The following is an 11,448-nucleotide window of genomic DNA, read 5'->3' as shown; positions in this document are numbered from 1 at the left end:
ATGACAAGTTTCTCTGACCCAAAACTGCTTCTTAATGTGAATGAGACCTTAGTCAGGCATGGAGTTAAGGACTGATAACGTAAGATGCCTGAACCTTTGGCCTGTCAAGAATAGTTTAAGTTGGGAGAGCATCACCAAGACAAACGCTCTCTAGGAAAACAAGGCTCTTTCTGAACACACTACCAGCTGTCTTATTAATATGAAATGTGATCTTCCGTTTTGATATTTTAGGTTCAACTCTCAGATATTTCTAATTATTTTCTGAAATTTTAATGACTGTAGCTTATTTATAGCCAGGAAAGTAAATTTGTGTTCATTATGGTTCTGGGTTTCTTTCTTGCAAGAAGGGCCTGCCCAATCAGCTTAACTCTGACTTCCTCTTTTTACAACTTTCTTTTTCTTGCTTATTTTGTTTCCTTTTTTATCTCTTCTAGAATTAGGACATTGTGACTAATCCAAGCAGCCACTTGGATGTCGTTAGACATGACAGATCTTAGCTCTAATGAAGTTCAACCTCTTAATCAACTTCAACAAGGTCTCAACTTTGAACATCTAATTACAGAAAAAGCAAACTCCAATCTGTTTGCCATCTCAAACTTCTTGTCACATAAATCTGATGGATCCAGGCTTATTTCATGTGCATGTGTTTTTTGCCTGAATGTATATCTGTGCATTATGTGTGTAGCCAGAGAAGTCAGAAGTGGCATTGGTTCTGCTCATATTGCAGTTACAGATGTTTGTGAGCCAACATGTGTGTGCTAAGATTCAAACCTGGGTCCTCTGGAAGAGCAATCAGTGCTATTAACTGCTGAGCCATCTCTCAATCTCCATGAAACTCTGTTTTGCAAGGTCCTGTTCTATCCATGCTTTCTTCAAAGTTGATCTCAACTACCGCATTAAACCTTGAGTATCAAATAAGACAATGCAAAATATCTTGCCAATGTGGACTTACACTTCTTCATTTTTTCATATATTTTCATGTTTGTGAATTGTATCTCTCACCACTCTGATTCAAAGAATAAAGACTTCTTTGGTGATGTGTTAACTATCTTATTTTCTATCATGAACAAAGATTATTTTCACGAATGCATCTTCCAGCTGACTTACACTTACCCCAGATATAACCAAAGACATAATCCTTTATTTGTAACTTCATAATGCATGTTCTTATGTACAAAGTGTGATGACAAAATACCATCAATAGGCAGTTTAGTAGAAGTCACAGTGGAATCATTTCCCTAATTCAAAAGATCCTAAAACTGTGATGATTGAGCAACTCCAATTCCATGAGGCTACTCAGTATAAGTCCTGAGACCTGACTGGAAAATGTCCCTCACAGTGCGAAGGAAGAGGAATTGAATACAAATCTTACAGAAAGCCTGGATCTCATCATATCTGCCAGAATCTCACTTTATAGTCACCATCTAAGTTAGTTAGCAACACCATCAACTTCATAAACTATTTCCTGCAAATTTATATTAGTCATATACTCTTCTCAACAGAGTTTAACAATGGAAAGAAGCATTAAACATTAAATAAACAAAAGCAATTAAAACATTTTATTCATAAGCTCTCTATCTCTACTTTCAACTTGGAGTACAAACCATCAACTTTCAGATCCCATCCCTCAGACCTTGTCCCCATATCCAGTTAGAGAAAACCAGTCACTGAGAGGGAAGAAATAAGGATGGAAAAACTGGAGCCATGGTGTCTCAGACTGTCTCTACATTTTTACCTTCTTCTTCCATACTCCAACATCACTGTCAGGCCTCAGATGGCTCTAGTTCTTCAACAACCCATGTAATCTTAGCAAGAAGTGATAATAAGTCACCATGGAGGTTCGTGAAAGTCACCCTCCCAAGATGAATTCTTACCTTCAGGTTTGGATTGTACGCGATTTGTGGAGACATTGGACTAAGGACACCATTCTGTTTCACTCTAACATTGTAAATTGCCTCCGTCCCAAAGATTTTAATTTCCTGGAATGCTAAGTTATTGGGATCCTTGTAGTTTGCATTTGAAATTGTCACATTCAATTGGTTCTGAAACACATCAATTATAAAGATGAACAAATTATAAAAACACTTGGTTTCCCCAGCTCCTCCAGTCCCCATCCTAGACTACACACTCAACCTTCCCCAAAGTTCTAATATGTACTAATGGGCACACAAATTTATTTTTATAATGCCAATGGAGAGCGATGAGGAAACAGAGAATTATCCTTTACAACAATATCTCATTTTCTTTTACTGTTGACACCTTGATCAATATAGCTGATGCAATTATTATGAATTAAGTCATAAATAGAATCTTCACCCACATAAATGCTGATATTTAAATAAATACAGTTAGATACACATAGTAGGACATATATAGTCATCTTCAGAAAAAAAGACACACACAATATTCATAAAATATGCACTCACTTGGGTGACAGAAAATTCACTGAAGAGGTAAATGTTGTTGGCCACAGTATCTGAAAAAAGAAAGAGATGTCAGCCTGGCCTGTACCCACAGAAGATGAGCTTCACCTCCTCTACTAAAAACTGACTCCTCTTTCCTCTCATGACCGAAGAACACTACAGTAGACCTGTCAATCACAACTTCTTCAGACAGTTTGGCTGCTTCCAGATCCTCACTAGTATAGACAAGGCCACAGTGGACAGGAGAGGCCCAGCATCTCTGTGACACACTGTTTCATTTCTTTTGATGGTGCAGACCCAGACAGGGGACTTGTGTGCTATATGATAGCTCTACTGTCAGCCAGAAGCAGATGGTTTCTCTGGGAGGATGCTCTAAGATGCCTGGTGATATCTCATGCACGGCTAAATGGGCTGCAGGGGTGAAGGGGCAGAGTCAGACACTCTGTCCTACCATGGCCACGCCCTCTCACAGCACTCACCCTTTGACTCCCCATCATCCCAGAACAGCTCTCCTCTTGCTTCTTTGCTTTCATCTAGGGCAATGAGAAGACCAAGAGGGTTCTTCCGGCTGTGGGGAACAGAAGCACAAGACTCAAGTCTTTAGGGCTCAAAGAACTTGCCAAACATTTGTATCCATTTACAATCAGGAAAGGTTACTAGCAGCAGATGCTCTATTCTCCCTCTAATATAAGGGCAAGATTGTCAAGCCTTTCTCTCTCTAGTACTCTGAAGATGAAAATATTCTAAAGCTTAACAATAAGTACACATGAAGGAGGTAGGAATGTGAGAGACAGAATCTACAGCTACAATAAATATATGGCTGACACCGGAGAAATGCAAATCAAAATAACTCTGAGACTCCATCTTATACCTGTCAGATTTTCCATGATCAAAAACACTGATAATAGCTTATGCCGCAAAGGATGTAGGGTAAAGGGAACACTCTTCCATTGCTGGTGGGATTACAAACTTACACAGCAACTTTGGAAATCAGTATGACGATTTCTTAGAAAATTGGGAGCTAATCTACTTCAAGACCCAGCAATACCACTTTTGGGTATATACCCAAATAATGTTCAATCACACCACAAGGACATGTGCTCGACTATATTCATAGCAGCATTATCCATAATAGTCAGGACTTGGAAACAACCTAGATACCCCTCAACCAAAGAACGGATAAAGAAAATGTGGTACATTTACACAATGGAATATTACTCAGCGGTAAAAATAATAACACCATGAAATTTGCAAGTAAATCGATGGATCTAGACAAAACCATCCTGAGTGAGGTAACCCAGATTCAGAAAGACAAATATAATATTTACTTACTCATAAGTGGCTTTTAGACATAAAGCAAAGAAAAAACAGCCTACAATCCACAACCCCAGATAACCTAGATAACAAAGAGAACCCTAAGAGAACCCTACATGGAACATACATAGGAAAGTGAAAAAAAAGTTCTCCTGAGTAAATTGGGAGTGTGGGGGTGTCATGGGACAGGGTAAAGGGGAGAGGGGGAGATGGAAGGGGAGCAGAGAAAAATGTATAGAAATGTATAGTGCAATAAAAACAACTTAAAAACTGTGGCTGAAAGTATCATTTTGAAGGCAGATTAAGAGGGAAAACTCTTCCACAATAGTGCTATGCTAGGTGTTTGGAGTCCATACCCTGAGAAGTGTCAAGCGCTAGGAAAAAGACACAGTTTCTGAGAAAATAAAAATATACAGTAGGGTCATATAGAGAATGGCCACTTTCCTTATTTGATGACTTGTCATTTTGTCTTGAGAGAAATATATATATCACCAGGAATTAGGAAGTGGTAACCATCACTCTGCTGAAAGAGTTGGAGATAATATCTGAGTTTAGCTGGGACCTTTGAGCAAGTAGCTGGACATGGAGAGTGGATGTAGCTTGGTGATAAAGCATTTTCCAAATATGCATAGTCTTTTGCAAAGGGTACCACATAAGAACCCTAAATGCATTAAGGCAGGTGATGCAGGAGAACAAGAATAGCAACCTTTGTCCAAGTCAGGCCAGAGTGCTGAAGGCGCCCCAGCAAAACCACTGCTCAAGGCGATGGTAAGCCAGGCTGTACTGTTTCTAAACATGGAGGCAAGATTTCAAGCAGGGCAGCAACAGGTCAGCACGCTCCTTTTAGGAAGGTAAGGCGTGGCCAAAACAGACTGATGGCGAGCAAATAGAGAAGGAGAAAACAGGAGTCTTTGTATTTACCTTTAAAAATGTCAGTAATTTGAAATTTTCAGATAATAAGTGGATTTCAATGGAAAACACAGCTTTATAGAACTCTAAGAACTCCCAGGATATTAAAATCTAATAATCTAATACTTTCTGGGACACGTGACAGAAACATGCACCTCTTCAGTGGAGTGCACATGCAGTCCACAGCTGGAGTCAATGACGTGAGCAAAAAATCCGGGACATTGGTGGGTGGCTGTGTGTGTGCGTGTGTGTGTGTGTTGTACAATTTGAAGCAATTTTAAAATTTAAATAGACTTTGATCATATTCTCACTCAAGTCCTTCCAAACCCTCCCCCACCACTCACTCAACTTTAAATTCTTTCTCAAAAACAAACAAAAACCCAATACAGCTACAAAATCTCCCCAAATCAAAAAATAAATAAACAAAGCCACTACCACCCCCTCCAAAGAAGAAACACCAAGCTGTAACCAAATAAACACACACACACAACAACAACAACCTGGAGTCCATCATAGGTTGGTCAACTACTCCTGAACATGAGACCTGTCCTGCTGTCCTGAAGTGGTTTATATACCAGTATCACTCTACTGAAATAAATTGTTTTTCCCTCTCCCAGCAGGTGTATTTGACAGTTTAGTTCCTAACCTTGACCTAGCAGCTGGGTTTTCCTTAGTCACAAAAGGAAACAGCTCTGTGGGAGGGATGGAAGCAAGGGTGAAGGCTGGAAGAGGTGAAGGTTATAATGAGAATTCGTGAGTCAAGAGCAGAGAGCCACTGACAGACACACAGGTCAAAGCAGGGAGGGAACCATGTGACCAGGCTTGCCCAGCATAGTCGTCCCCAGACACGAGGCTTTCAGTGAGAAAGCTGAGCATGTACCGGGAAACCAGCAAAGCTGAGAATTCTCGCTGTCAGCATGTTCTGACACGTTCCGAGAGTTGGGGAGGGAGTACATTAAAATCGCTCAAAGCAGTCAGGGTGCAGCTCTAGGTCATAAACTTGTAGAGGAAAGGTCAAGTGAAGCTCAAGGGGATGTACCCCACTCCGGCACCTTTCTCACCCACAGTCTGCTCAACAGACCATCCCAGAAACGCTCCCCTTTGTCAGCCATGCACCCGCTTAAAGACATCCCATGCTCTACCTGGCTGTTGTGGTTGTGCTTGGCTGTTGTGTGGGGAAGATGTAGCCTCCTCGAAGGTGAAGTCCAATTTTATCTCCAGGAAGTTCCATCTCAACGCTTTGCTTTCTCCATGTCAGTTGCGCCCCCTGAGGCAGGTAGATAAATCACACACATTGGCCTCATACTACGTGAACTTCCAGGGCCCACATCATGCTGAGTTCTCCACAGGGCTACCTCTTTTCCATCTAGCTGAACTACTCTTTACCCAGACAATCCAACAAAAGGAGCTCAAACTGGAGGTCAGTTCAGGGTTTGTAAAGAAGTTTTGTCATGCCGAGCCTGTTTGATGTACATTTTGTGAGCTGACACTTCTAATTTTTGGCCGAACTCGAATCACCCATGAGACTCTCTAACTCTTGCTCATGAGAAACCCTTTGAGTCTTTACCTTATTACTGAACAAAGTGCATGTGTGTTACATTCTAAGCTTGCTCTACCCAGACTGTGCTGTGAAGTTATAGAAAACACTACAGAGATACTCTTTTGTGCAGGAATGGGAGTTCTCAGCTCCAGAGGGGCACCTCTCTACGCAGCTGCGGCTGTAGTTGTGAGTTTAAGAAAATTTCCAGCTACTTACGGTCTCATAGTCATACCAGACAGCATCAGGTACATAGGCTTTCACTTTTACTGCACCCTAAAATTAAATTTAAAAAATATTATTCTCATTACTCAGCCTCTGAGAACATGAAATAGATGTCTTCACATAGGGGACTTCCCAGATGTATTCAGAGAAGGTAGGTGAAATCTCGTTTTCTCTGTTGTTGAACTATGTTTTTCTCCTAGGACAGATAGGAAAACTATAGCCTGGCAATCTGGGGCTGGAGGATCACAAATAGCAGCAATTATAATTAGAAATAATAAAAAGGATGCTGAAATACACTGGGGGGGGGACAATTCCAGCTTTCTGTGGATTATCTCATTGAGTTATCTCTGTAGCTCATACGTTAGATGCTGTTATGATTCCTACCTCTGAAGTTGGGAACCTATGCAATAACTCTCCTGAATCAGCATTCTCACCTAGCCAGCAAAGATCATCAACCCTGATCACTTTGACTTTAGAGAGAGTGCTGATCTCTGTTTCAACCTGGTTCCACATCTCAGAGCGATAATAGTTGGTTATAATGACCAGATGAGCCAGAGGCTCATTCCCAAATCTAAGGGACCAGTTTGTGCTTTTATACTGGTTGAGAACTTGTCTATAAAAAGAGGCCTCTAAAGAAGAAAACATAAATCAGATACGCTACAACAAAATGTCCCTGGATACCCTTCCCTATTGGCCCAACCACAGATTTTTGCAATAGAGGGGAGAGAAGATTTGGGGAGGAATGAGCGGGAACAGGAGCAGAGGCTGCCTGCCTGCCTCTGTGAGAACACTTGCCTCATCCAGAACAGGAGTGATGAGGAGTCCTGATCCCCACAGAAATTGCTGGTGTATACCCCAAGTATTGCTGTCCTCATAGAACCTAGAGAGCAAAGAGATGGGTCAGAGAGAAGTACACCAGTACTCCTGGAATCTCTCCCAAGTCCAACCAAAGCATACAGGCCGTCTGGAAAATACCCAGTCACTGTGGGATACCTACTCTACCCCACCTCCTTCCAGCTCCTGTAGATCTGTGTTCCCACCACATGGAGCTTCCTGCTCTTCCCCCAGGTGACAGAGAAGTTTCTGTTTCAGTATCTATGCTAGGCTGACTTTACTGTTGTTTGTTGTATCTCCCTTTGGAAGATAAATAAAATAACCTACAAATTTTATTACTTTAACTTATTGTCAAGGAAGATCTGGGGCGGGTCCTAGTGACACAATGCCAGCAATCTCAGATATGTGGATATCAGAAAAATCGTCATTTTCACGTCTTGCCTGAGCTCCAGGGAAAGCTCCAGGCCCACTCAAGAGAGTTAACAGATCCTGTCTTAAAATAAAATGTGCTGGCACACGCCTATAATCCCAGCACTTGGGAGGCAGTGAGAGGAGAACCTCTGTGAGTTCAAGGCCCGCCTGGTCTACAAAGCAGGTTCCAACACAGCAGGGCTACACAGAGGAAAGCCCGTCATTAAAGAACCAAAAGTTGTGTTCAAAAGGATTGGATATAAGGCTTAGTGGTATAGAACTTGTGAACCATGTGCAAAGCTTGAGGCTCACTTCTCAGTCTCAGCCTGTCCCACAGCACAGCAAAAGGAAAGAACCGCACCAGATCAAAACCAAACCAGAAAACTTAAAGTTCTCATCAGCCATACATGAGAGTCAGCAACATCTTAACAAGCAAAGGTTCCCAAGAAACTGCATCCTGAGCTACATCAGAGCTGCCAAGTGGCTGGCAAATAAGAGGAATGGGGTTTTAAGGATCACTTATGAGATTCTTGCTTGTTTTTAAAGTGTAGACACATCCCTAGAGACTCAACAGAGTCCTAGCATTATAGTACATATACATAGTACAGAGAGAACATCAAAGCCTTATCAGATGCTTAAAATTAAGCTAAAGAGAAGGGAGGGGTAGGTAAGTGGTAGATTCCTTGCCCAGTATATAGAAAGCCTTGAGGTTGTTCTACAACACACACATGTGTGCACACACACCTGAAAACCTTGCTTGGATGGCCTTATATTTTACTCTGCTATTATCTGCTATTAATCAACACCACCAAGTTTGCATTAACAAAAGTTTGCTATTATCTGCTATTAGTCAACATCACCAAGTTTGCATTAACAGAACGTTGGGAGGACTTACTCATGCACAAGGGGCCTAGCCACGGTGTCTCCCCGGCTGTGCGCACGGTAGAAAAGAGTGTACAGGTAAGGCAGCAGAGTGTATCGGATGTTAAGGTAGTGCCTAGATGAAGTCAACAGCAAGGAATTGTCTCCAAAAGAGGCAGGATCCTGGTCCTAAAAGGAAAGAAAGGTTTGCAGTTGTGGGTTCACTATGGAATAGCTGTGCATACGCAGGATGACCTCAGATGTCTTGCAGCATAGCCCGAGGTTTCATGAGACATGATCCAGGGCCTTGGATGTACAGGGCCTCCAGAGTACCACAGCTGGAGGGTAAAATCATGACATTGAGCAAGTTGCCATGCAACTTACAACTTAGCCTGCCTCGTTCATGAGTTAGAACGGCCCCATTGAGAGGTTATCTTACATAATTTCAAAATGTTTCCCCATCTTTGTTCTCATTACAAAAATAACCAAGTAAAGCAGGTAGAGTGTCCACAAGTTTTACAAACCTCACAGAGTCCCATAATTTCCATTTTTATTTTGAGATTTCTGAGATTTCCATTTTTGTTTTAGTGGTGTGGTCGTCGTCAGCTTCCCAGCACCTAAACTTCTAGTGCACAGCACTTCCCTCCCGCTGCCTTGGAAAGGGGAGGCTTCCAGCTTGGTGCTGCTGTGTGACCCCTGGAAGTATTCTAGATAGCATGGAATCTATCTGCACTTCTCAATTAGGGATTTTTTAAGTCATGTTTGCTAGGTAACCCAGCAAGTATCTATCTCCCGATCCTCCTGCTTGTGCCTCCCCAAAAGCTGTGTGACCACATCCAGGTAGAATCTTGAATTCTAAACTGCTTACTTAAATAACGAGCTGTGCATCCTAATCAGGCTGACTCTTAATGTTATTTAAACATCCAGAATCTGAACCCAAGGAAGCCATCCACAAAAATGCTCACAAAAATGAGTAACATATATATACATATATGTTTTATATATATACATATATATGTATATATATAATGTATCAACGACAACAATAAGTGAGAGACTGAGACACTGAGACATTTTATGATCAACAGGCCATTCACTGTTAATGGCAAGTGGGTCCCAAATCAGCATACATGAAGTATATTATGAAGCTGGCTCAGTAGATTTTATGACAGGGATAAAAAGATCCAGTCCTAATGCACGTCCAGTGTACTTTGACCATACTTCCCAGTTGACTTACCTTATAGCCCTGGCCGTTGTGATTCCGGGAAAATGGATAAAACGCCCCCAGCTGCATCCAGCGCCTGCAGAGCTCCTCAGAGGTGTCCTCGGCGAAGCCACATATATCGGCCCCTACCTGTAATACGTGAGCAGCGTGTTTATCAGACTTCTTCCACTGGAACCTTCCTAACTGAACCTTGTTCACATCTTTTACCCAGAAGGCTAACGTGGTGGTCAAATCAGCAGAGAGCCTGTTTCCACACTGCTGGATGGCTCCTTTCCTGCCATAACCTCTTCATCTTGTTAAACTGAACACTGTAATGTTTTATGGACAGTACCTGGCAATTCCAATAATCTTATACCACATGTGTTTCTAAAACCCACTCTGATCATGCCACTCACTTCACCAAACTCCCACAGCTTCGTCTCTAGCCCTCCTACCAGCCCTTGAAACCTGGTTTCGATCTACCCTTCCAGACAACCTCCCGCTCCAGTTTCACCCCGATCTTAGGGGCCCATCTGTCACCCTCTTTGTGCTCCTTTTGCTTGTGTTTATTACGTGGTCTTAAAATGAGCTTCTCCCCTCATTAGCCAGTTTACACAGTTCAACTTAAGCACCATCTTTCCTAAATATGGAGGCTTTTGATTTATTTTTACCTGACTCTCTCTGTCTCTTATACTCATATCAAATTAATAAAGATTTTTTTTCTCAGAATCTGTCCTAATGATTAACATGTACAGCTCTATGGATGTTTATCCAAATAATCATTGCCATAATTATTTGTTTACTTTTACATCTCCGTATTTTGTTCTGTGTGCCATTCTGCTTAACTTAGCACCTTAAACACAGGAAGAGCTCAGAGAATGTGCCTATTGAATTTGACTAAGTAATGCAAAGCCCATCTAGTGATACAGGGCTATTTCTTCACCTGGGAACTAGCTACATAGATGTGTTCTACGTATGCATGCATGGGAACTAGCTACTTAGGTGCACTCCACGTATGTATGCATCTGACGTAGACTGGAGGATTGGTGCAGTCTTGTACATTACGCAATAAGAATATTTCAGAAGCTATCAGGGTTGCACTTTCTATTCCCATCCAGCAGTTCAGACAGTGATGTTATGGTATCAGAGCCACAGTGATGGTGATGAAGGATGGACATAAAGCTTAAGCCACGGCAGGATTTATAGTATGAAAACTTATCAGCAGGAAGCTTCATGGGGACTGAGAGTCATACGAGAGCTTGGGACAGGGACTCACCATTGGGATACCGAAAAGGCTGAACTCAAGCATGCCTGGAATGGACCACTGAAGGTCCTTCCAGGTGGCAGTATTGTCTCCTAACCAGTGGGCTGCAAACTTGCCAGACCCCGCAAAGGTAGACCGCGTGAGGATGAAGCTTCTCTTGTCTGGGAACACGGTCTTCACAGCTCTAGGAAGGGATGGATATCGAGAAATCAGTGGGGAGCTCAGCTAGTCTCATAATAAAAATACCAAGAACATAGAACACAAACGCCTCATTCCACTCCACTCCTTTTCTCCAAAATGGGTTAGAGGTGCTGTTTAGAAGCAGTTTGGACCGCGACACTCATTCATGCTTTGCTTAGCTTGGTTTATATGCATATCATTAGCCTCTTAATTTCCAACAACTTCAAAAGCAGCCTTGGAAAGGTTGAAAACTAGAGGTGTAAGAATTTTATAAAAATAAAAGAGC

At 42.0% G+C, this 11,448-nt stretch overlaps 1 protein-coding gene across 1 annotated transcript in view; it reads right to left on the bottom strand.

Annotated features, from left to right (window-relative positions):
• The window catches only part of Mgam (maltase-glucoamylase), a 109,348-nt gene that overhangs the window by 65,851 nt on the left and 32,049 nt on the right, over positions 1 to 11,448 (bottom strand). Inside the window, exons 15-22 of the mRNA XM_026788554.1 lie at positions 10,995 to 11,166; positions 9,752 to 9,868; positions 8,549 to 8,703; positions 7,204 to 7,288; positions 6,403 to 6,459; positions 5,789 to 5,913; positions 2,903 to 2,991; positions 2,427 to 2,476 (exon numbers count right to left, since the gene is read on the bottom strand). Of these exons, the coding sequence (XP_026644355.1) occupies positions 2,427 to 2,476; positions 2,903 to 2,991; positions 5,789 to 5,913; positions 6,403 to 6,459; positions 7,204 to 7,288; positions 8,549 to 8,703; positions 9,752 to 9,868; positions 10,995 to 11,166 (850 nt within the window). The remainder of the gene's footprint in view (positions 1 to 2,426; positions 2,477 to 2,902; positions 2,992 to 5,788; positions 5,914 to 6,402; positions 6,460 to 7,203; positions 7,289 to 8,548; positions 8,704 to 9,751; positions 9,869 to 10,994; positions 11,167 to 11,448) is intronic.

Source organism: Microtus ochrogaster, unplaced genomic scaffold, assembly GCF_000317375.1.
Source record: "Microtus ochrogaster isolate Prairie Vole_2 unplaced genomic scaffold, MicOch1.0 UNK4, whole genome shotgun sequence".
Classification (NCBI taxonomy): Eukaryota; Metazoa; Chordata; class Mammalia; order Rodentia; family Cricetidae; genus Microtus; species Microtus ochrogaster.
This window is presented reverse-complemented; position numbering and strand designations above follow the sequence as displayed.